The 25,612-nt window shown below is 43.9% G+C and overlaps 1 protein-coding gene and 2 long non-coding RNA genes across 5 annotated transcripts in view; 2 read left to right on the top strand and 1 right to left on the bottom strand.

The window, feature by feature from the left end:
* LOC139055393 (uncharacterized) overlaps window positions 1-4,145 on the top strand; it is a 442,920-nt gene extending 438,775 nt beyond the window's left edge. The window contains exon 8 of the mRNA XM_070532852.1: window positions 4,095-4,145. Within this exon, the coding sequence (XP_070388953.1) occupies window positions 4,095-4,103 (9 nt within the window). The 3' untranslated portion in view covers window positions 4,104-4,145. The remainder of the gene's footprint in view (window positions 1-4,094) is intronic.
* Window positions 4,146-4,563: 418 nt separating this feature from the next.
* Window positions 4,564-19,704, bottom strand: LOC139055394 (uncharacterized). 3 transcript variants are annotated; one of them, XR_011511722.1, is made up of 5 exons: window positions 19,546-19,704; window positions 19,383-19,463; window positions 10,749-10,868; window positions 7,348-7,567; window positions 4,564-4,674 (listed from the first exon to the last, which is right to left on the bottom strand). It is a non-coding gene; the product is annotated as an uncharacterized lncRNA (long non-coding RNA). The 3 variants fall into 3 exon arrangements; XR_011511720.1 differs by having other exon boundaries at window positions 19,383-19,704; XR_011511725.1 differs by lacking the exons at window positions 10,749-10,868; window positions 19,383-19,463; window positions 19,546-19,704 and adding an exon at window positions 9,121-9,217.
* A 320-nt stretch (window positions 19,705-20,024) lies between these two features.
* LOC139055404 (uncharacterized) lies at window positions 20,025-23,567 on the top strand. Its single transcript, XR_011511731.1, has 2 exons — window positions 20,025-20,472; window positions 21,478-23,567. It is a non-coding gene; the product is annotated as an uncharacterized lncRNA (long non-coding RNA).
* Window positions 23,568-25,612: the final 2,045 nt, after the last annotated feature.

Here is a 25,612-nt window from a genome sequence, read left to right on the forward strand (position 1 = left end):
TCCCTTTCTTCTCGTTTATGATTTGCGATGAGATTCTCGCATTGATTATATTTGTACCAAGGCTCTCAACGTATTATCGCTACTTGGAAGACACCTTCAACGCGCTAAAGCAGAAGTAAAAATTCTTGGCTATAAGAGGTCAAAAGACCGATTACTGAGTACGCCAAAATAATATGAAATTTTTCCACAATAATTAATTGTTCCACACTAGACAATAGCCAACGCCTTGCAGTGAGGTTTATATTTATAAAATATAGGCACACTGCTAAACGTGCTAAATTAACCTCACTGGACCTGTCATTGGGCTTGTGAATTGTGCGACCCACTTGGAAAGTTGTAGCTCGTAGCATCACATTATTGTATGAATTTTTCTCACATCTTTTTTTTTTCTTCATTCACCATTTATTCCCTTTAGCCCTTTCTCCAGCGCAAGGTAGCCAGCCGGTACTCACACTGGTTAACAACCCTGTCCTTCCTTCCCTTTTGTCTCTCTCTCATTAGAATCTAGAACTTCTTATGAAAGCTTTTTTAGATCATCCATGGTCAAGTTAGCATCATGCTGCCCTGCAATCCGACCTTACCGCCATATCTTCTTGGTGCTCTGCTTCTTTGATGGCCCTTAATATTGTTACGTAGGAAGACGCAGACGAAAAGCTATGTACAAATATATTTACAAGGAAAATACGCTGCGCTAGGCCAAGAGGCAACAGCCCGCGCTAGCATCTAATCGTCGTCGTCGTCTTCACACTGCTGGCCTTTCGTGATCGCACATATTGTGCCGTAGCAATATTAATAAATGTAAAAGCATGCGTGTCTCGCAGACTTCCTCTTGCCCTGTTTTTCCCAACTATACCCTCAATAACATACTATAAACCTCGGTAGTATATTACAAATATCTCGGCATACATATCACCAGTAATCTCTCGTGGAACTTACATCTACAATTAATATTTAACAACGCTAACCGCATGCTCGCTTTTATACGTCGCAATTTTTCCAGTGCGACTGTTCACGTTAAGCCACAATTTATAAAAACATTAGGATCCCCCAAGCTCGAATATGCCTGCTCCACTTTGGGACCCTGGTCAAGCTATTCTAACCAACCTTCTTGGATGACTTCAGAACAGGGCCGCCTGTTTCCTTTTATCAAATTATGCACTTCAACCAAGCGTACCATCAATGAAACTGACGCTCGGTTTGGCAGACCTTGCAGTACGTCGTAAGTTTATGCGCTTATGGCTCTTTCATGAGATTTATTGCACTAATCCCGGTCTTAAAGATGAGTTTTTCCTTCATCCATGCCACAGTTCACCTCTCATCGATCACCAAATGAAGGTGGGGGTACCAGCATGCAACTCCAACTCTTACTTTCAATCACTTATACTACGCACTGCCGACGACTAGAACCACCTTCCCACCCCCATCGCCGCCATCTGTGACAACACTAATTTCAAGAAGATTGCCAACGACTACATTTGTACTCGCCACTCCTCTCTGTAATGCCCTCGGACCTTGAGAGCATATAAATAAATAAATAAATAAATAAATAAATAAATAAATAAATAAATAAATAAATAAATAAATAGGAATGTTTAATTTAGCACTCAACCAAACAGCTATTTCAGACACGTGCACGCTATATGTACATTCCTCCTCCTGCTGTTCTTACCGAATGTGTTCAATTTACTTTCGTCCCCAGGGCTATAAGTGACTGGATCGGGCTACCAAGCAGTATTGCGAGAGTAACATCTATAGGTTACTCTCAAGAAAAAAATTAAGATATTTATTTTGTTTATATTGAAAGCGTCGTCAGATCTTATATGTGAGTATTTTTGGTGCACGTACAAGCCAATTTATGTTGCAGCCTCCAGCGTGTGTGTGTGTTTGAGTTTGTGTTCGAATTTATCATGTTTATATATATTAATTGGTTTATAGCGGCTACTCAGGTGAACGCAGGCGAACGCTTGCGCAGACAAGGAACACGTGAATAACACAGGCTTCCTAGAGCGTAACTGACAAGGCGTCACGGCGATGCCCTCTCTCCTCACGTAACACATGGCGCGTCAACGCGGCATCAGGTGTCCCCTTTCGCCCGCTCTGCCCCGTCGCGGCGCCCATGTGATGTGGTGTCGCAGCCAATGGCAATTTAGGTGCTGTTCCACTGCTACAGACGCCGGTATTTTGCTCAATGGGCCATTTGATGCTTTCGCATCAAAATGGTCCATTTTTGACGGGCAAAGGAAAATCCTTAATACGTGTCATGCTACTGGCGCCACAGGTGAGTTTTACATGATGCTTTAATCGCTAGAGACCCATTCTGTGGCACCGTATGTCCCAGTTGACAGCCATAGAGCGCGCATTCGACATTTCCAACAAGTTTTCAATCATTATAGGGCTGCTTCACCTGCAAAGGGCCGTCCAGACGCATGGTCAGAAGTTGTCGGGACTCATCAAGGCTGCCTTCTGTCGAATTTTACGCTAACGGCAACACTTCTGTTACCCCTGTGGTGTCTAAGACAGCCGCAAGTACGCAACATCATTCGGAAATCGCAAAGAAGGCTCGCCATTTAACAGATGACAATGTTATTATTGAACGAGACATATAAAGAGAGAATGCACATTAGAGCGATGAATTGCCTTCCTCCATCAGATGAAGATGTTTCTTTGTTACATTCGACCATACTTGTCAAAATAACTTTCGGGTTGCCCTATATGACAATGTCTACAGCAGCTGAACTTTCTGCTTTGCGTGCTGCTATTAGTCTTGCAAGCACGCTTTCGACAATTAGTCGTGTTGTGCGACACCAAGTCAGCCCTTCAGAGTTTGCAGTCAGCTGTACGACGAGAGACATATGAGAGATTGGTATCTGATATAATAGAAGTTCGCCAGCACGCTCATTGTATAATGGACATGGCATCGTGCAATAACAGTGGTTCACTATAGACGACCGCACGCCAAGTTTCATCCTAGACGCCAGCGCTCGTTTCTCCCCTGGCGGAGCGATTTCATCTCCAGCGGGGGTTTCCGTCGCCGCTTCCCTTCACGGTCGCGCCCGCGTTCAGTTCGCGCTGCGCGCGAAACGTCTCTTGTTTGCGACGGCACCTCTTCGGATGACCGGAAATTATTATTGTGTTGTTAACTGTCACGACAGCAATGTAAACATGAAAAGGTTGATGCCGCCAGTGAAATTCTGCCGATTCACAAGAAAATGGTACGAAAGAAGCAGACGACAGACATGAATTACTGCGGTGCGCCGAGCGAAGTAAACATCTGGCAAACGAAGCGAGCTCGTTCATTGATCCCTCCTGAGTGTATGACGGTTTCTATATGTAACCCACGTGAAATTAATAATTACTCGGTACATAATCCTTTTATTCATATAAAAACTTTAAGTTAAACGAGCGCTTGTCCTGTCTTCTTTCTCGTGTTTCGTTTGTGTGTGCGCTGTCTAAGAATGGAAACCACGTCTGTTGTATGCGCTAGCAGTGGCCGAAGTTCACGCGTGCCGAGAAATTCAATATGTGCATGATGCATTGAACATGACCGGAGTTCATTCCCGCTTCACCACTGCACCGATCGATCGGGTTACTGGACGATACACACCCGCGTCTTGGTCGCGCCGGCATTGCTGAAGCAGGAATGATTAATAATACTTTCAACTTCCGTCTCTTGAGTACTGTTAAAAAATTACCAAGCTGTCTACATTGCTGCCTCTATTCCATATTGTAGGGGACGCACTAGTTAAAGTTGTGTGCGCATGTCGTACTTGTGCTATGCAGCGATATATCTTGTTTATTTCCGCACAGTGTCGATAGAAGTCCGTTGTCGCCATCAGAGACAACACGGATTTGTAGCAAACATAATGTGAGAAACTGCAAAAATGACTTTAGCTCGTTGGTGCTGTATGTATGTGCCGCATCGTATGTGCTGACGATTTTTCCGGCGGCACATACGATGTCGTTTCCAATTACCTGCTCAGCGTCCCTTACATCCCTTATGAAAATTAGTATTGAATTTTAGTAGACATTCCATTGCCGTCCTATTGCTCAATCAACAAAATTTTTGTTGAAATATCATTGTCCCACTATTGCAGATTTGTTGACCAGCATTGAAAAGTGGCCACCGTGAAACCATTGTAATTTCATTTACCAGTTATTGCCTTGACTTTCTATGGAATTCCCATGGACGAACAATTGTATTTCCGTGAAATGTAATGTGGAATACAACATTAAGTTTATGGATTGTAAAGTGGAATGCAACAATAAGTTTATGGATTTTCAAGTGGAATGCAACAATAAGTTTATGGATTTTCAAGTGGAATGCAACATTAAGTTTATAGATTGTAAAGTGGAATGCAATATTAAATTTATGGATTGTAAGGTGCAATGCAACATGAAATTAACTAATGTTGATATTCGCCATTGAGGCATGGCTTGGCCTCGGGACATCTTCAAGGTGCATTTTCTAGCTTTCCATTGCAAGGCCTCTTTCCCTGTGGTGTTATGAAAAGAAACAACTTCGTGATTAACAAAAAGCATGTGAATCATTCCTTTTATACAATAGCCCACAAATTTATTGAGCTTCAGGCTCTTTTATTTCTCTTGCCAGTACTGAGGAGATGATGTTCTTTATGTAGGAGAGGCTGGCAGAGGGAAACTTGGAGCATGTGTAGTCTGGAAAAGAAATACAGCATAAGATTACCGATGCATACAGGATTTTCTAGCTGTCTAATAAAATAATAACAAATTGAAGCCTTATGCTATGTTTAAGTGCAGGCCACACTGCTAGTGTCAGTCATAAAACATCATCACAGAGTAGTTTAGCTACGTTGTGTACTTTGAGCCAGGGTCTGCAGTTATCAAGTGTGCACCACAATATTGTAAAGAGCAGAGGCAGAATGAAGATAAACATCTCAGTACTGGCACCAAGCTCTTTGGCATGCATAATGAACAGGTCAGTGTGTTAGCAGCTATTCATTGAAATTTTATATAATTCATTTGCACGTACAGGTAATCCTCTATAACGAAGCCAGTAAAACCAGCACTTTACTTCGTTGTATAAAAATTTCGTTGAATGAAAATTTGACCTTTTATAAATTCATTTATCCTCACAGCAAATTTCTCTTACCCAAAAGGGTGCGTAAACCTTATCAAATTATCGGGCAATCAGAAAAAATGAATTTCAATGACAAAAACAGTTGAAGCTTCACCCAAAAGTGGAAGCAATGATAGCAACACTAAAGTATCACAGCTATATGAAGGCTAATAAGCGTTGACATACAGCCTTGTTGCTAAGACACACTTATGTGTCCCCGAAATGGTCCGGACAAATTTTGTAGGCACATGGGGCACAGATACAGTAAAACATTTGCACAACAATCTGTGTAAAGCATCTTACATTAGAGGGACCCCGAAATGATTTTGATGATTCTGTACAAACATACTGAGCCATTAGAGGATAGGTCCTTCTGATCATTATTTGACACATGTAAGTGCTCCGGTTAAAGCACATAATTTATTTTAAAATTTCAAAAATTTACATTGCTGCCGATCCCAGCACACCACTCGGCTGAATTTTCAGCCGCATCTAACCATTTGATGTAAACTGTCCTAATGATGCTGGTAGGGCAAGCTATCCGACTGGCCGCCCAGCGCGCTTCATCAATAATTTTTTTAACTTTATGGTGAACCAATGTTGTTCTTAATAGTTGGAATGTTAGTTAATTTGTTTCTATAAAAAGAAAGTAACAGAAAGAGAATGCACAAGAAAAGTTTGTCACTACACTTCTGGCGCACAGCAAGTGTCGTCTGCTTGTGTTGCAACGTGCTCCATTTTTACGAGAGCTCCGCAGTCATTGTCGGTCTCAGTCCTTTCGCAAGAAACACGATTCGCCTTTGTTACGTTGAAGGCTGACAATGTAGTAAGTGGCAATGTCAAGCTGCGACACCATGTCCCTCTGCAAGGCAGCAGACGAGCGAAGTGGCTGCAGTGCATCGGACTGTCGATATCGAATCGGCGCCAGGATTTGCACGTTTGCAGCCGTCACTTTACACCGGAGGATTACTAAAAACCACAATAGTGTTTCGCGAGTCCGGTATTTGTGTAAATGCAAGCACAAGGAGACAGGGCCTGGCCGTTTGACTGTGCCGTTTCACAGGATGAGCAGAAGCGCAAACTGCACGGCGCAGCCACCTGATGGCACAGAGCTTGACCAAAAACAGTAACAGTAACAAAGTGTATTCTTCCTTGCTGCTGGTGTAAATATTTTGCACGAGCGTAATCGTTAACATGTTTTTGTAAATGCTTAAATTGTTTTACGCCGAGACAGAGCAATATTAGCTCGTTGTTTGGCTGGTTAAGCTCTGCGCCAACAGGTGGCTAGACCGTGCAGACCAATCAGTCCGCTCAGCTGTGGTTACCGGAATGCCAGACACATTCGGCGTTGCGACAGACTGCTCAGAATGCACTCTGCTTCGATAGCTCTCGCTTGGGGTCGACTGCCAAGCAACTGGTGGAGAGGTTGGAGAGGCTTCGCACACTCGGTCCTAGAGAACTGGAAGTAGACGGCACGACGTGCCGTCCCGACGCAGAGCCAGTGAAGGCGGAGCTTAGCCCTGATCACTTGGCAAACGAGTTGAGGAGAAAACGCATAGCTACGGAGGAGGGTAACTTGTAATCGTCAGTGGCTCTCTTAATACGCAAGGCTTCACACAAATTGTGGGGTGAATAATTAACTTTAGCTGTATCCTACGCGTCTACAAAATTTGTCCGAACTGTTTCAGGGGCCCTTTAAGAGAACTTTAGCCAATTACAAGTTACCCACCTCCATAGCCATGCTTTTTCTCCAACTCATTCGCCAGGCTAAGCTCCGCCTTCATTGGCTCTGCATCGTGATGGGGCATCCTGTCATCTCCTTCTAGTTGTCTTGAGCCAGCGCACCAAGACTCTCAAACTTCTCCGCCAGCTGACTGGCAGTCGATCCCAAGCGAGCTGTCGAAGCAGCATGTGTTGCGAGCATTCTGTCGCAATGCCAAGCGTGTCTGGTTTTCTGTTAACCACAGGCAAGGTTTGGAGATTTCGATGGATAGGTGGAGGCGTACACTAAATCCTCTCCATGCTACTATTGCTGTGATAAGGAGCTTTTAGCCTAGACGTCCGTGAGTGGCCTGATCGCTCTGTACGGTCCAGCTACCTTGTGGTGCCAAGCTTGTCCAGTCAAACTAAAAGCTAATATTGCTGTGCTGGCGCATATCTCTTGATAAGTAACGCACGAGGAGATGCGAATTTTTAAAATAATGTTCCAAGACTGGAATTTGGAGTTGTACCACTAGGACTGACGTACATACCAATCACAGCTCGGATACGAATAGGGTCCAAGGCCTCCTTGAATGGCTGGTTTAAGTGCAAGTTGCTCTTCTCACCCAGGAGCGGTTCGTCCCGTAGCTCCTGAGGGGTGAATACATTCCACAAAAGAGCCCTGGCAAATTTGCCAAGGCCACTTTCGCATGCTCAGCATAGCTTCTCTAGGGTGCCTTGTTCAACACTCACACCGGCCCCAATGTCCACCTGGGAACATGAAAAAAAAATATCATGTGGGAGCTTTATAGCCCATAACCTTTTGCAGAGTAAGATTCAGAATTTGCTGGCAATGACATACCTAACAAAAAATTAAATTATGCTGTTTTACATGCCATAACCACGATCTGATTATGAGGCACACTGTAGTGGAAGACTCCTGAATAATCTGGACCACCTGGGGTTTTTAACGTGCATCTGTATCTAAGTACACTGGCGCTTTTCCATTTTGTCTTTATTGAAATCCAGCCGCTGTGGCCGGGATTCGATCCCGCGACCTCATGCTTAGCAGCCCAACGCCATAGCCACTAAGCAACCACAGCGGGTGACACATCTAGGAACAAATAGCTAAGTTTAAAGGAGAGAAACAATGCGGTAACCTGCAGCAGTTACTGACATGACTTACAGCAGCAAGTTGTTTTTCATCGACTATCATTTTGCTTTATCATTTCTACACTTAAATAAAAAAATACAGATACCTTCCTTTATGCTTTAGTTGGCTTATTATCTGTTGGTTTCACATGATTGTGTTTAACAAAATTGGGCCCCTCAGTTCCCTTTAATTTCATAATGAGGGTCTTGAATCAGGCAGGTTTGATGTCTTCAAATAGCATACAAGAGTTTATTGGTCAGCTGCCTGCTCATAAAGCTCACATATGCGTCACCATTGGCCAAAAGGGTGGTCCACATCCAATGGATTGGCATGAATAGAACTGGCTAACACACCCACGGTTACACATAAACAAAATACCCAAGAATCTAGAAGTTGGAACAGTTGCCGCGGTAACGCAATTTGTAGTGAAGAGGTTGTGGGTTCGGCTCCCACCGGAGGCAAGTTTGGTTTTTCTGGCACTTTCATATCCATTCATGATATCTACACACAGCATAAAGGCACAGGAAAAGCTCAAGTGCATACTACTCTGATAAGCACCATAGCCCTCAATATCAGGTGACACTTTTTTGTCATGTAACACCAAAGTGACCTCCATCAAGTGAAATTGTACAAGCTCATGACATTAAAGTTACTGTCTGGTGATGGTGTAAGTTATCAGTGGCTTAAAAGGATTTGAACGCAAGCTCACTGTTATGAATTCATCGAAGAAAACACGGATGAGAAAGGGAGACAGGACGAGTGCTTTCTCGCAATAGTAAGTACAGGTTCAGACATGGATGCTACACAGCACACATTATATTAGGACTATAAATGACGTTTCTAGCCAGAAACATAAATGCATAATTACAGTGAAGACAGTGACAAGTTTCCTCAGGCATCAACCCTAATGTGTGCTTTCACAGACAAAATTGATATGAAAAATGCAGCCTGTCAATGAGAGGTCATCCTGCTTACTATCTTTTTAAATAAACAGCAATTTCTGATGATGCATTGCTATACCAATGTGCATGTTCCTGCCTTTGACTTGAAGAGACTTGGAGCTTGCAGAGAACAAGTTTAAGGATAGTGCGAAAAATTCATTTTTCTGACAGTACCATTTCATGCATTTATGTTAGCTAGCTAAGACAGAGGATATGATAGATATATGCACCTTTGGGCAAGCAACAAAAGGTCCAACTGTTTGTTTGGCTTGATTTACAACCTTGCCAAGTGCCGTTTTAGGTCGTTTTGACTAATTTGGGTGCTTCTGCAAAATAAATTGGTTACGAAATTATGAAAGCAATCACTTATGGTTCTTGAGTATATCACAACAGACAGGTGCTTTTGGATTGCACCACAGTCAAAATGCAGCCACTGAGCCATGGCAGCATGTGAAATGAAACTGGAAGTGGATAAATGCACAAGTTACGCAGAATGAAAAAGCGATCACTCGCCACTTTGTTTAACTCATTGTGCTTCTGCTGTCCTTTTCCAAGTTTTTGTGCTAGCGGATGCATGCACATTTTATTTCTTTTCTCTCGTCCTTTGATCTCTTGTTATATATTGAGCCTGTAGTACTACACACGAGCGTTACTGTGCCATAAGTGTAGTGCAAACTGATTTTATGTTGATTCCTTCACTACTGGGGTGGTTACGAGCCTCTTCAGTCAAGCAGAGCTGCTAGATTACGTGTATTTAGTAGCATGTCGCTGTCTACTAACGGCCGGCTCATCATCCTTACACAATACTGGGCAGCTCATTCCCACCAACTTACTCGTTTGATATTTACGGGAATCTGCAATTATTATTATTATTTTATTTATTGCATTCTGCCCAATTCTAACTAGACTGGCACAAGTAGTCGGGTAGCAAATACGTCGGTATCAATGCACTGCCCAATGCTGTGTAAGGGCACCAAGCAGGAAATTAGCAGACAGTGACATGCTGGTAAACACAAGTAATCTAGCAGCCCTGCTTGACTGAAGAGGCTCATAACCACCCTAGCAATGAAGCAATTACCTTAAAATCAGTTTAGACTAACCTCTATTTATTGGCACAGGAGCGCTCGTATCCATGCATTCCGTCTTTGGCGCCAAGAGGCTTCCTGAAGTGAGAAGATGTATTCTACATTTTGAGATCGGTGGAATAGCACTTCAATATCCTTTTTTCTCCCTTTAAGCAAAAAATTATTCTAACAAAGCTTTCTCAGTTTAATAACAACACAATGAGCTATCACAAGAGGCAGTGTTTGCATATTTTTTTTCAATTCATTGTTAAATTAGCACACCGTATCAGCTTTCTTGAGTGGTCGTCACATGTGTACACTATTGTACCATATTCCGTCCAAGCATTTTTTTTTCAGCATTGTACAGGTCCTGACCATTTGCCTGATGCAAAATTTAAGCTTTTACTGGAAAAAATCCTAAATACAGGCCATTTTACCGCCTTTCAACGGCCTATAAAAATGTTAGAAATGGCTGATAATCGACGAATGCATTATGGTGTAAAACTTCTTTCTCTTCATTTACCTGAAAAATTTTGTTGTGCTTTCATAGCAAAGGAAGAGTGTTCTTACCAGCGCCTTTTATGACATAGTTTGGCACTTTGTGACCAAGTTCACATGGTAATAACGGAAGCAAAAACCTTTCCGTTGAAAAACATGTTTCATGAAATTAACTTCTTTCGTATTTTGAAGGGTCTTCAACTTTTTCAAAAGCAATGGCAAGTGGTCAAGCACCAAGGTTAGGACAGCTGCTGACTGTATAATGTTGTGGCAACATATGTTTAAAGGCTTTTTACCATAAATGTAATCGTGTTTTTTTGCCATCCGCTTCATATGTTCCGCTTCATCTTTTAATTCCCGATTTTCTTCTTGAAGTGCCTTTACCTGAACAGTACAGGTGCTGCATCGGTTGATATCTGAAATAAAAGAAAGCATCTATTTTTTTAAAGACATACAAGAACAATTGGTTTAGCAGTATCACGCGCACGAAAATTATCTGTGGGCAGTGCATTTTCACAGACTGTCATCGAAGTTATCAACATAATGCCTTCTTACAAACACGCCTTAATTCAATATTGCCAATGGTAGTTGACAAACTATAAAAGCACCATTAAATCAGGCCTTTGGCAATACCAGTTATTCGGTTGCTTGATTCCCAACTTATTCAAAGATTAAAACTGGACAACCAGTGCTCAGTCAGCCTGCATGGTTGTTTGATGAATAATATTCGAATGTTCAGATGTCCCGATATTTTTGTTTACTCCACACCGTTGAACGGTTTCAATGGAAACCTTATTTAAAAATATATGAACACAGACAATGATCCCTTTAGAATAAAAACAGGAACAGCGCAACACAGGGCGAGCGAGTAAAGAGCACAGCACAGAGCGCTGTCCTGTACTCTATGATGTGCTGCCCCTGTCTTTATTCTAAACATGAACCAACCAGCCCCACTGAACACAATGCTAACAATGATCACTTGCTTCATCATCATCAGCCTGGCTACGCCCACTGTGGGGCAAACGCCTCTCCCATACTTCTCCAGCTACCCCGGTCACATGCTAATTGTGGCCATGTTGTCCCTGCGAACTTCTTACTCTCATCCACCCACCTAACTTTCTGCTGCTCCCTGCTACGCTTCTTTCTATTTGAATCCAGTCCGTAACCCTTAATGACCATCAGTTATCTTCCCGCCTCATTACATGCCCTAGCCTGGCCCATTTCTTTCTTGATTTCAACTAAGATGTAATTAACTTATGCTTGTTCCCTCACCCAACTTGCTCTCTTATCCCCCTTAATGTTACACCCATCATTCTTCTTTCCATAGCTCGTTGCATCGTCCTCAATTTAAGGAGAACCCTTTTCATAAGCCTCCAGGTTTCTGTCCCGTAGATGGGTACTGGTAAGACACAGCTGTTACACACTTTTCTCTTGAGGGATAATGGCAACCTGCTGTTCACGATCTGAAAATGCCTGCCAAACGCACCCCAGCCCATTCTTATTCTTCTGATTGTTTCAGTCTCATGATCCGGATCCACGGTCACTACCTGCCCTAAGTAGATGTATTCTTTTACCACTTCCAGTACCTCGCTGCTTATCGTAAACTACTGTTCTCTTCCGAGACTGTTAAGCATTAGTTTTCTGCAGATTAATTTTTAGACCCACCCTTCTGCTTTGCCTGTCCAGGTCAGTGAGCATACATTGCAATTGGTCCCCCGAGTTCCTAAGCAAGGCAATATCATCAGCGATTCGCAAGTTACTAAGCTATTCTCCATTAACTCTTATCCCCAATTCTTATGCTGTGTCAAGTCCTGTACATTTGTGAGTCAATTTTTATTTGTATTTACTTATACAGAAAGAAGTGGCGAGCATGGCCAGTACTTTGTAGCGATGCCTTTTCTCGATGCCAATGCCTTTCAGTGCTTTTCGCATTTATGAGTGGCCTCTTTTAAAGCTCCACCCGATACACAGCCTCGTTTGACCACTCACTAAAGCGAAGAGCACTGAAAGGCATTGTTATCGGGAAAAGGCATGGAGGAAGGAGAGCGTAGGAGAGGCGCCGGCCAACACAGACGTGTTGGAGATAGTGTGACGGAAGTCGCATGCTGTTTTTCGCAATGCAGCACTGGTAATGGTGCCCCAAATGAAAACCTTGCCATAGCAACCATGCCCCTTAAGCTCTCGCTGCTGTGCTAGGCCTCTGAAAAGTGAAATAAGCTTGTTTGACCCGCGTCTTTCTCGCAGCACATTATGTTCGCAAGACAAGCTGACTTTGAAGCGAGGTGTGTAAGCTTGAAAGATGTTTGGGTCTGTGAGTGCAAGTGTCAGCAACAGACATACTCAAGTATTTGCGGTGCAGGTCTTTGTCATCTTCAACATGCCCCAGATGGGCACAGGATCGCGTCTGCTTCACTAAAACTGATCAAGAAGTTTCACAGGCATTGCTCTGATGCGCATCAGCAGCACACACTTCTGGCAGCTCATAGCAATGCAAGTTCAAAGCTCGTGCCTAACTGTTCTGGCGAGCTGATTGGAGGCACAAAGGGAGATGGCACACCAACATGGCTGCATTTCCGGCTTCAAAAATGTGGGGTGCGAGACCGGGCTAGTTGGTATTCCATGGTGAAGTAACTAGTGCAAGAGTGGACACTAAAAGGCGACAAGGACAGGCGCTTGTCCTTGTCATCTTTTTAGTGTCTCATTGTCTCATGTCCACCCTTGCGCTAGTCACTTCTTCAAAAATGTGACGTCAAGCCCTCCTACTTTGTCTCTTTCCTCCATGGGAAAAGGCACTGCTACAAAAACCGGCCCATGCTTGTCTTGACTAAGTAAGTCTGGTTAAGTACCAACCTAGTTTACATAATGAGCTTATTCGCAACTAGTGATAAATGAGGGTTAGTTATTAAATTTACAAACAACTTTTTTGGTAATAGTGTAATGAACAGCCAGCTATGTCATCTAACCTTTCAATCTCCCTCTTGTACTATATATACAGCTTGTCCCACATAGCTTGAGCCAAAGTTTTAAAAATGAAAGGTACTCCGGACGCAAGTTGAACCAAATTCATAATGTTGGCACTGTTCTAGAGTTACTCAGGCTGTTTTTTTTTATTTTCCCCTTAACTAGCGGATTATTTATGTTTAATTAATCAACGTTTTAAGTATTGGCTGCAGACCCTAAGTGTGAGATGCAAAGTTGTAGAGCATTTACAGAAACCTCTCAATAAATTGTTTCCAACACGGTATATTTCACATGGCCCCTTTTTCCGCGTTCCAAAGAAAGCCCACAACATATGAAAAAATACCACGTGGCGGGGCACTTGTGCACTGTTATTGTGCTACTCTGATGCGTGCGATGGATGAACAGTGTCAGCTGCAGTGAGACTGGCCCGCAAGAGGGTGTTATGCCTGGTGTAGGCATCCGGGCATGCGGCTGTTATTGCAGGACGGTGCAAATGCATGCTGCTGGCCAAATGTTGCCAAAGCGATAAAGCATCTAAGGCCACAAAAGAGAAAAGATGAAAGCAGCATTTTGATTCTGCTTGAAAGAAGGAAAGGGCGAAGTGCGTGGGAATGATGGAAAGCAATTACTGCTGCTGGAATTTTGCCTTTGTACACAAATGACCTTGTAAAAGTTTTCAAATTGAACGATGATGCTACAACTTTAACCTTAGGGCTCGAATAACAGCGGATAAGTCGCATGCGGACAAAACTAACTAATGGTATAAAAACCTTGGCTATATTCAAGGAAGATTACACATGTATTCTTCAGACTACTCTTTCCATACTGGTCCAGTCTGCTCTCCTTCTCGCACTTACTGTCTACCAGACGTTTTTTTTTATCTCGCACCCCACGGATGCACATCACTTTGTGGTCGCAGTATCGGGTGGCCACGTCTGGCTTCACACTTGTGCACCGTCACCATGCAGCGTGTCAGTCCCCGAGAGAGTGCGCCCACAGGCTGTTCCAGTTTACCGGATGTAGATCATACCTTATGTACCTCGTCTGAACCAATTCCAGCGAACTGCAATGTTGGGGGCGAGGACTTACGGAGTCACCATCTGTCAGAAGCTCCTCCCTTGCGTAGTATGAGATCACGCGGCGCGCTCCTCATAGGTTTCGCTTACAGAGCTAAAAAAACCACGTGGCGGCCCTCCTCAACATTTATGTAAGTACTCTCACAACGAGGGAAGTTTTTGACTGTCGATATAATAATCTTGGGCAAACTGAAAGCACAGAATTGTTTACAGACGCTATCTCTTTGCCGAATACATATGTACAGTGAGCGCCACTGCACGCGGTCGCCAGGATGGAGTCTCCCTAATTGCGTGAAAGGTAGGCAAATGCTGCGAATAAACTATGCGAAATATGTTCTTATAGTGGGCTGTCTGTGTAACCAAATGGGGCATAACAGAATGAAGCCTCAATGCAGCGATCGCACGGGTTCGCAGCGACCGACTGCACGTCTGCATGCATGTCTGTGAACAATGTTTTGCTTTCGTTGTGAGCGCGTTTTCGCACCGTGCCGTGAGCTTTGGGCTGCAGCATATGAGCACTTTACGGTACAATGGCAATCTTTGTTGCATGGACGCTATCACAACTGTTCAAAAATAATTTTGTGATAGAGATTTCGACACATACGGTGACTGTGATGTGCCATCGCAACGATTAAATCTTTTTTTGTCTTCTGAATTCTTGGACGTTCCAATATTATTTCTCAAGTTGCATCGCACTGTATGCTTATCGGTCTTCTCAGCGTGCGATTTCCCTGTGCTTCTTCGTCGTAATCCAGTGCAATAATTCATAGCACAAACGTGACCATATGCCATGCCTTTTTTTTAATGTGCTTCTTGCCGCTCCCTTTCCGTTCCAGTGAACTTGCCAGTATCTTGCGTCAACAAGTTCATAGACCAAAACCGTCATGACATTAGCTAGGCAGTGGGCGCGGGCAAGCGTCTCGGTGTGCGTTTTCTGCTACTCACCGAACATCGCGCAGTCCTGACACCATAGCAGAAATCTTCCTCGCACCTGTTTGCTGCATACCGGAGTTGTAGGTGATGGCTGTCTGCCACTTCTAAGTTTCGCGAGTCAAGCTTCATGTGGCTCTTTGTTCTGTGGCTACGTGTGAATAAAGCTGACACCAGGCTCCACTGCGTACGTCCGGCACAACGGCACCGAGCAGCAGCCTACCATGCTGCACGCTTCCAAAGGCAGCCACTACCTATTAGAGTACTTTCAAATGTTGTCAAGCGGTAAAGCCTCACCACTTAATCAGAACTGTAGCACAGGTGGCACTTTAAACTTTCATTTTCAGCTCGCTTCGGTGCTTCCAATGCAGCCGATGCGGCCACTGTGTCCACGTGACCTCTCATATGTCACGTCACGCCGATGGTGGCATGAGCTTTTCCAGTGGTGGAGCTCGCCCCCAATATCCAGAGCTCCTCAGGCACACATATCCCTGCGTGTTCTCTACAGCAACGCTATTCAGCTGTGACCAACGTTGAGCAGTGGATATGGCTTACTCCAATGAGGAAAGGGAGGATATCGTTTTGGCTCTAGGTGCGTCAAGTGGACATAGAGGGCGTGCACTTTAGCTATTTCCACACTGGCATCCAGGTAAGCATCTGAGCTCAATGATGATTGTGCATGCATATGAAACGCTGAGACAGACTGGGGCTTTTACGAAGAAGCAACATAAATCTTCAATCCTGGACGAGGACGTGGAGATAGATACTGTGTCAGTTTGCTTCAGACCCACATGCAAGTGCTCGTAGTGTGGGTGCTGAAGCTCGAGTGCCAAATTCTTCAATGTGAAGAGTACTTAAGAAGAGGCAGCCTCATCCATACCACATGCAGCTGCACCAGATGTTGGAGCCCCGCTATTTCAAAAATCGAAAGCACTTTGCAAACTGGATTATAATCAAGGTGGAAGATTATCTTCCGCCGGGCTTTGCCAACAAAACATTGTGGACTGATGAAGCTACCTTCTCATGTAATGCCCACGTGGACATCCACAACACTCACTATTGGAGCAACGAAAACCCTCACTGGGTTTTGAAGACATTACCAATATCAGCGGTCGGTTAACGTGTAGTGTGGAATTTACGGTGGCACTATCATTGGCCCCCTGTTTTTTAATAACATGCTTACAGGCGAAACATATGAATGACATCCTTGATGGGGCGCCTGAGGATTTTCTTTGCCGAGTTCCATTGGCTAGGATCAAGGATATTTGGTATCAGCATGATGGTGCTCATGCACACGGCAGCAGCAAAGCTTGCAAATGGCTGCATGAATTATTCCCGCAGCAGTGTATTGGACAGCATGAGCTCATTGCTTGGCCAGCATGGTCGCCAGATTTAACTCCCTTGCTTTCTTTCTCTGGGGCTACATCAAGGATCAAGTATACCGGACACCAACTACAACATCAGAGAACCTAAAAGAAAAAGTAAGACAAGTTTGCAACTCCATCCCTGATACCATGATCAAGAACGGCTTGGAAAATGTGCCTATGAGATGGTGACCTCTTCGAACACGCATTATAATCGAAAGGCACTTTTTGGATTGAAGGTCACTGCAAAATCATTCCGGCCCTAACGCCGCCTCCCCGCCCAACCCCATTACAATCCATCGGCAGGCCGCCAGCTCGTGTCCATTTCAAGAATAAAAAAGAAATAAAGCTATCTTCTTGTTCTCTTTCGACTCCTTGGATGCTTTATCGCTTCGGCACCGCTCAGCCAGCAGCATGCATTTGTGCTGTCATGCGATAAAAGCCGCACGCCCAGATACCTACACCAGACGTAACGCCCTGTCACGGGCCAGTCTCGCTGCAGCCGACGTCTTCATCCATCGCACGCTTGAGAGCAAGCAACACAATAACAGTGCACCATTGCCCCGTCACATGGTATTTTTTTTATATTTCGCAGGCTTTCTTTGGAATGCGGAAGAAAGGAGCACGTGAGATATATCGTGTGAGTGTGTGTCCTTTTTTTGGGGGGGGGGGGGGGGGGGACTTCGAGAAAGCATTTGATAACGTTCCTCATGAACGCCCGTTTCTAAAACTTTCATGCGTTAATTCTTTTGCTTTTGAATGGATTTGTGACTTTCTAACTAACCGCCAGCAATTCGTGCGCGCCAATAAACAGTCTTCTGCCTACCTTCCTGTCAGCTTGGGCGTGCCTCAGGGCACGATCCTAGGCCCACTGTTATTCCTAATATATATCAATGATTTACCGAGTGATATTTCTTCTAACATCACACTTTTTGCAGACGACTGCATGCTACATTTATCGTCCAATTAACAACCTGTCTGACATTCACTCCCTTCGGTCTGACTTTCAACGGATTGAAATCTGGTGCAACGAGTAGCTCATGTCACTAAACACAAATAAAACATCACTACTTTCTTTTCATTGCCAGCAATATTACTCATCACTGAATTATTTGATCTATAACTTCGCAATTTCATGTGTAAGTGCGTACAAGTACGTAGGTGTTCATTTGTCATCACATTTAACACGGTCCTTTCATACAATGCACACTACTAATGAAGCTAACCGCGTTCTTGGTTGTTTACATCGTAACCTTTATCTACCACATCCTTCTGTCCTACTTCTCGCCTATCACACAATAATCAGACCAAACTGGAATACACATGTACTGTTTGGGACCCTCACCAAAGTAACCCTAATAAAATGCTAAAATCTGTACAGAACCATGCAGCCAGATTCATTTTCTCAGAACGCTCATACCATTCTAGTCTCACCGAACTAAAATCTCGTGCAAACCTTGGGAGTCTTTCAGCACGCCGCAGAATAGCACGTCTGTGCCTATTGTTCAAGTTTTATCACACGTCACCTTGTACTCCTGCCATCAAGTCAGCACCAATCACGAAACAGCTGTATACCCACCATCTGCTCGAACCACTGTGAATCTTTCTTCATTTTTTGTCAAAACATTGCAAGATTTGAATTACCTTCCCTCTGACGTTGCGCTCCTCTCCAGTAGCACCGACTTCAATACAGTAATAAAAAAAGATTGTATATAACACTTAATGCATTTGTAAATAGCACACCCCTCATGTAAAATCTCTTTACTGGGGCCTTTGCGATATTGTAAATAAATAAATATTACTTCTTTTTCATAAATGCGTGACGATCCACCTGTAGAAGACCGGCAGCTCGAAATACGAATGCTTTACAGTGTGAATGCCCCTGACACGCTTCGGCCTCCGCGGCCCCAACTCACGGGCCGCCCTGCTTCCTGCTTTGATCCTCCCGCACCCCTTGGGTGCCCTGGAGAACCTGCGCCGCCTCTTTTGTTTTAATATCAAGTGCTCTTCTGAAGCGTTCGTTTGCCGGTTACATGTCCCCTCCGGGAGCAGTGCTTGTAAAAAATCCTCCAATCTCTTGTCGCGACGATAAAAGCGGCCCGCGACTTTTATGCGACACCAGTCAGAACTTTGCTGAAATATCGAGCAGAATGACTGATAAGCGGGCAAGCTGGCACGAATTTGTGGCTAGGCAGTATTACATTGCGCTGCTCGGGCATACGTATGAAAAATGTCAAGGTCTAGCACACAAACTGGTCGCGTCGATCATATTCGCTATGAGATGTTGTTTTTTTTTCCGTGTCTTAGTGATCAATTGATTGTACGTGCAACACGCTACACCGGCAACCTGGACAGCGCATAAACTTTTCTGAGACAGGTTCCGTGTAACGTGCCTTTAGTTGGGATGCATCATGTAACCACGCAAACGACAACGGACGAGGAAAGAAACACACAGGACAGGCGCGGATGTTTCATCGTCCGTTGTCGTTTTCGCGGTTACATGATGCATTCCAATATCGACCACCAACTAGGCCGCCTCTCCCTGTTAAATATGTTACTTTAGTAGGGGCAGCCATCAAAAAACACGAGATGTACTCACCGAAGGCAAGGAGTACTGCCGGGTCCGGTGGCGCTCCTTCTTTCCAACTGATGAGTTGAATACTTCTTTAATTGACCCCTGCTGCGATATGAGACGGAAGGCCACATCCGTGTCGGCCAACGCATTCACGGGATACACGTCCCACTCGTTATCGTCAACTCACTTCGCAAGGACGTGAGACATCTTACGCTCCAGCTGTCCGAGCAAACAAACGCACGTGCCGAGGCCGGAACATAAAATAAAGAACCAACTTGACGGGAGGCAACTAACAAAAATACGTACGAAATGGCGACGGAAAAATGCAAACACGACGCAAACGAAAGAGATGGTATCAGTGTTTCCTGCTCACTTTTTAGATATGGCTGTGTTTGGCTTAAGATTATTTTTTTTAAAAACTCATAACAAAAGCTTGAAACAAAACTTTAATAAATGTTTGCGGCCCTGTGAGCCACACACTATTGCCTAATAATATAAAATGCATTTTCCAGACCTACCTCTTGGATACGCTGATCTAACGTTTCACTGTTGAGTCATTGAGCGTCGAGGCAGTTGACCGTCTGGCAACGCTTTAGGTTTTCTAGCCAGCGGGTGCACCAGGTGCACTACTACGTGATTGTATGACTACTCCGCTGTACTCCGCATTCGCCGTTCGCTATGTTTTATTGGGTGTTGCGCTCTATATTTTATCGTAAAGTAATCGTGCAAGGCCCAGCGCCGTTCACGAATAATGTCGCCGAGAAGACAATTCGGAAATTACTTATGGGACCCGTCCATCGACGTGCCCATACCCTCAAAATAGGTTCAAAAACGTACATCAGTCGGTGCTTCGTCTGCCGCGTTGGACAGTGAACTGGGTTCTACTGATGCAAGTGAACAGAATTTCTGCGAAAACGAAGCAGACGCAGGCCACATCGCACCATTCCCTTCAATTGACGCTGCAACTGAAGACTGTCATCCATTGGAAAGCACGCATGAAACCTTGTCTACCTCGCCGCCTGAGAGCAGCGAATCGGAATGTGACGCTGATTGCGCTGACGTGTATCCTGACCCCGGCGAGCAGCATTTTCCGAGAGGCTGGAAGGATGACTTGGTAAGCGTTGTGGTGTCAGGCGTAATTTCCAGATATTATTTTGTTGCTGTGACGTCTTATTTTGCCCCGCTGTAACGCCTGCCGCAGGTTATCTCCTGAAGCTTATGCAGCGTAGTGACCGAGTCATATAGTGAAAATATTGACGTGATGGAATGAAGTAGGGAGCGTACCGATGCGATCATTGCTCGCAGCAGTTATTTCTCCCAATTAAGGAGAAACCCGCGCTGTTAAATTCATATTGCTGATGTAAACACAGTTTACATCAGTAAACTGTGTTTACTGATGGTAAAGCATTAGTAAACCGGTGCTGGTAAAGTGGAGCTGAGGCAGGAACAGAGCACCGCAGAGCCTTAGAATACGTAATGTGCTGATGGAATTTCCTAGGGTTTTCCTTTAACGTTCAGGCGTTATCTTGGCGCCTGTTCTAGCATATATACATAATGCGTGCGTGCGTGCGTGCGTTCGTGTGTGTGTGTGTGTGTGTGTGTGCGTGTGTGTGTGTGTGTAATTTTGTCGTGTTGTGGCCAAAGCCTGCTTTTTTTGGGGTTGTTCGCAAATGAAGCCCTCAAATCTTCCTTGAACATCTGTCGTTATTTAATAGTACTCCAAAAGTACATGTTAAAAATATCTGCTGTCCCGAAGCACACATTTCATGGAAAGACAGTGCTTAGTCTCACTGTGCTGCATGTACCATGGCTGCTTTAAAAAGGTTTCTTTGGTGGCCATCTGGTGTTCACCATGCACAGTTGGCATCTGCATTATTTCGAGGCAGGTTCACAAAGTAAAAGGGGTAGCTTAAAATGGTGCATTAAAGTTGCCAGGTTAAGTAACATGTTAGCCAGTATAAAGTCAGTGCCACAAGATAACTCATGAAGCCCTTGTCATGGCAGGACTTTCTGTCCAATTTACTGTGCAGGTAACAAAACAGGCATCTACAAGTGTATGATTGTAATGTTGTACTTTTTCTAACACCACCTTTGTTTGCTACCATTCCTCTCTGCTTAGGATGAAGACCTGTTTCCTGGAGCCAAGCTTACGAAAGCCGAAAGCCTCTTAATGGTCATGGCCCACAGCTTGCGCCATGGCTGCTCAAAAGAAGCCACCGATAGCTTAGTGCAGCTTCTCAGAGCTCACTTGCCAGAAGGTGTCGCGTACCCAACATCAAAGTATACTTCTTTTTTGACACTTTGCCGGATCCGAAAAGCAGTATGCTAAGCACTTATACTGTAGTGTGTGCTCTGGGTATATTGGTGAACTACCAGAATTACCAGGAAATGATGTGGTTGGCAGTCAGTGCAATGTGAACTATGCGAGTGGCAGCTTACTGAAAAGCTCATCATTTTTTCTTGTAATGGATCTGAAGGGCCAAATTCCAGATGTGTTAGAATCAGGAAAGCTGCAATGCAGTAGAACAGGCACTTCCTTTGATGTGTGTGACATCACAAAGAGCTATCAGTACAAGTTGCCTGTGACTTCGAATGACATTACATTGACATTGAATACTGACGGTGTGCCCCTTTTCGAAAGTTCTGATGCGAGCATGTGGTTTCTTCTTTTGATGATTAGTGAACTGCCATGCAAAGAATGTGCACAGACTCTTTTGTTGTCTGGGCTGTGGTTTGGCACAGGGAGGCCATCAATGAACTCTTTTTTGATACAGTTTGTGAAAAGAATGAATGAAATATCATCCACTGGAGTTGTTTGGAGGGACAGCAGGGGTGTATCGCACACGTCAAAGACATTTCCTGGTCCCCGTACAGTAGACAGCGTTTCCAAATGTGAAATAACTAGTATGACACAATTCAACAGTGCTTATGGTTGTGCATCGTGTGAGGACTCTGGGCAGGTTGTTTCAAAAGGAAATGGGTTTTGTCGTGTGTGTCTGCCAAGTGCTTCTGCAAACAAGCTCAGAACACGAGCCATTTTTGTGCTATGCATAAAAGGCCGTGCAGGCCCCTAGTTGTGTCATCAAAGTAGCAAGTGTGCTGACACTTCTTTCATTTTTTTTTTCATTTAGTGAGGCCTTTGTAGTACACTACGTGCATGCCGTTTGTTCTGGTTTTGTTCGGGCAACAATGTTTATGTGGCTGAAGTCCAGACAGTGCCACCGATTTCATCTATGCAGACATCTTCCTGATGCAGACAAATGTCTTCTGAGCCTCGCCCCCATATGGGAGCTCACGAGGCTGCCAAGGTCTTTAAGGACATAAAGGAGTGGAAAGCTGCCGGTTGGAGGAATCGGCTGCTGTTCTGTTTCCCAGTCACATTAATAGGACGCATTTTAGAAAGACAGTACAACCATTAGTTGAAATTTTTTGTGATCATGCATTACCTTCTTGACCCTTGCATCTGCATTCAGGAGCTTGCTACAGTTAGGAGAAAGATAAAGAAGTTTCTTCTTGAGTACCAGGAATTGTGCGGTATCAAGTACGTGACATATAATGCTCTCCTCTTTTGCATGTTGTCGACAGTGCCGTAAACTGGGGTCCTTTGTGGAGTCACCCTCTTTTTCCATTTGAATTTATGAATGGTACACTTAGACGCGAAGTCAATGGCATCAGATATCCACAATTTCAGATTGCCAACTGTAGCTGGCAAAATTAGATGTTTGCGTAATATTTTGTTTGAGATAAGTGAGTGATAGTTGTCCAAATGGCATGGTGAAGTAACATTTTCCTTAAACTACATAATGAAACATGAGTAATATGAGATGCCATCAAAGGGCTTTAGACTTGCTTTAGCTATTCGCTGTCTGGAAGTTGCTCACAATACCTTACAGTCACTTTCATCGCTTGTTACAAAATGAATACTGCAGCTGCATTTTGATTTTCCAACACCATAGAAAATGTTACATTACCTTGCAACAGAGTTCAGTTTTGTTGGAAAGCTCTATGGACTCTTTTGAATTAAGCACATCCGATTTAACCATGCTTGCTTTTGTTAAGTTATTACGTGATGTTGTGCCACATTTTTATGCTTTGTTATGATGTGTGCTGTGAGCAAAAGTGATATATACAGATTTTTTTCATGTATAGTATGCTTTTGTACACTTTTGCGATGCCTGTAAATAATAAAGAGCATTATATGTCTGGTTCCTTGAGTAATCGCTGCTTGGGGGAGTAGCACACAGGTTCACGAGTGGCCCCTCATATTATCACAAGCAATACGTTGGAATCATGGGGTGGCACAGAACATGCGTTTCATTTTCTCTTCATTTGCTTATCCACGTCTGCAAATCTGAAAATTGGTGCAGCAACACTGTGTGGCCAACAGCAGTCATCATTTGCATGCTAGATCTAACTTTCAAAATATAGGTCAATTGGGTAATATATTATAAGTCCAAACAGTGTGACATATTTCAAATGAGCTTTTTCCTATGAGGACAAAAACACGTTTCTTATTCAACAATCACTTAGTGAAATAGCTAGGGTAATTGAAATGTACACTTGCAGCATGCTAACAAACATCATTAAACAGCATTGCACTTGTATCAATACAAGCAGGTGGCTTGTAAATCTGCATATAGACACTTACATTTAATAAGAAACAAGCAGTGCAATAGAGTGAGAGGTGTATTTTCTTTCATATTGTAGCAGACGGCTATCCTGACTCCCTTTAGGATAGGATGCATACTCGTACTGTAACGAGTGTGACCTAGCTGATCCTCGGGCAACAATCACGATGGTTGTCAGTAATTTGCAGATAGTTGCTGTTGCCTTGTTGCAGTGTGCCTGTACTCTATCCTAATTTACACCTCTGGAATATTAAGAAAACAAGGATGCCTGTTGAGAAAATGTAGAGCAGAAAAACATGGACAGACAAAAGAAACTAGATGACAAACAAGCATTCGTATCATTCTTTCTGTCTGTGTTTTCTCTGCTCAGTTTGTCAACATGTGGAACAACAAGCCCAAACAGCCACAAGCTGAAGAACGATTGGCTTTCGTCATTCCATCAAATACCTGGTGTCACAGACCCACTTTCGATTGCAATCAAGCCTGATATGGATCAAATTTTATTTCAATTGACAGTGACAGCTGATAACACTGTCCAATTAAGTGATCCTCATGGAGTTTCAGGTGTTGCAGGTCCAAGGGACTTGTCAAATTTGTCTAATGTGCTGTAAAAAGTTCAACATAAAACATTTTTAAAGGAAAATATTTCGTTTGTCATTTTGAATAGGGCCGTTATCATCAGCTGATTGTATGACACTGTTCTCGACATATTCTTGCTCCTCATTATTATTCGCTCAATTATGCTATTCCTTCATTCTCTCAGTTTTATGTTTCATTTCTATATTTATGATTTCAGTAGTCTTCAGTATGTAAACAATTGTCCTAAAAAAAATCAATGCTACTTATAGTGCTTGGATCCACACTAACCTTTGGCTAAGCATCGAGACACAGTATCAAACAAATGGTAGTCAGCCTATGATCGCGATAAAGAGGCTCGAACGCGATGCGCGTATTATTGATCCTAATGGAGCAAGATCACGATTGAAAGTGACCATGTGGTACCGGTCAATTGGAAATCAATTGGAAAGCATTCAACGGAAAAATCATTGGCAGTGCACAACGGAAATTCCGTTGAACTCTGGTTGTGGTGAGTCAACTGGTGTTGAAATTCCATGTACTTTGACTTGACTCAATTATAGTACAACAAATCGGCAATGGAAATTCAACACCCATTTTCGTAAGGGATGGTTAAGCAGACGCTGCCCTTTCGCCGCATTGCAGCCATAAAAATAATCGTGAAGCGTACCGATCTTCTTAAAGGCAAATATAGCGTGTGCAGCTTGTTTCACACTAGGGGGAAAACTCGGAACGTATTGCGTCGCGATGCGGCAAGCAATGAGTCGTGCGGCGGCAGCAGCTCGAGCAGGCGCACAGGCCTGAGGGGCAGTGTCGTGATCTGCGTCGTCTGCTACGGCGGCGCGCGCTGGCCGCATTTTCAGGAAGCGTGGTACTGTCAGGGGCAGTGCACCGATTTCATCGGTACTGCAGGAACTGAGCTGATAGTCTTTACTAAACGTTGTGCGTCGCCCCACTCTGATCCTTCATTGGCGATAATGGAGTTCCACAAACTTCTTTTGACAACATGGTTCATTTGTTCTTTCGAAAGTCCGGAGTACTGAGCGTGTG

This window comes from Dermacentor albipictus, chromosome 1 (assembly GCF_038994185.2).
Source record: "Dermacentor albipictus isolate Rhodes 1998 colony chromosome 1, USDA_Dalb.pri_finalv2, whole genome shotgun sequence".
Taxonomy (NCBI): domain Eukaryota; kingdom Metazoa; phylum Arthropoda; class Arachnida; order Ixodida; family Ixodidae; genus Dermacentor; species Dermacentor albipictus.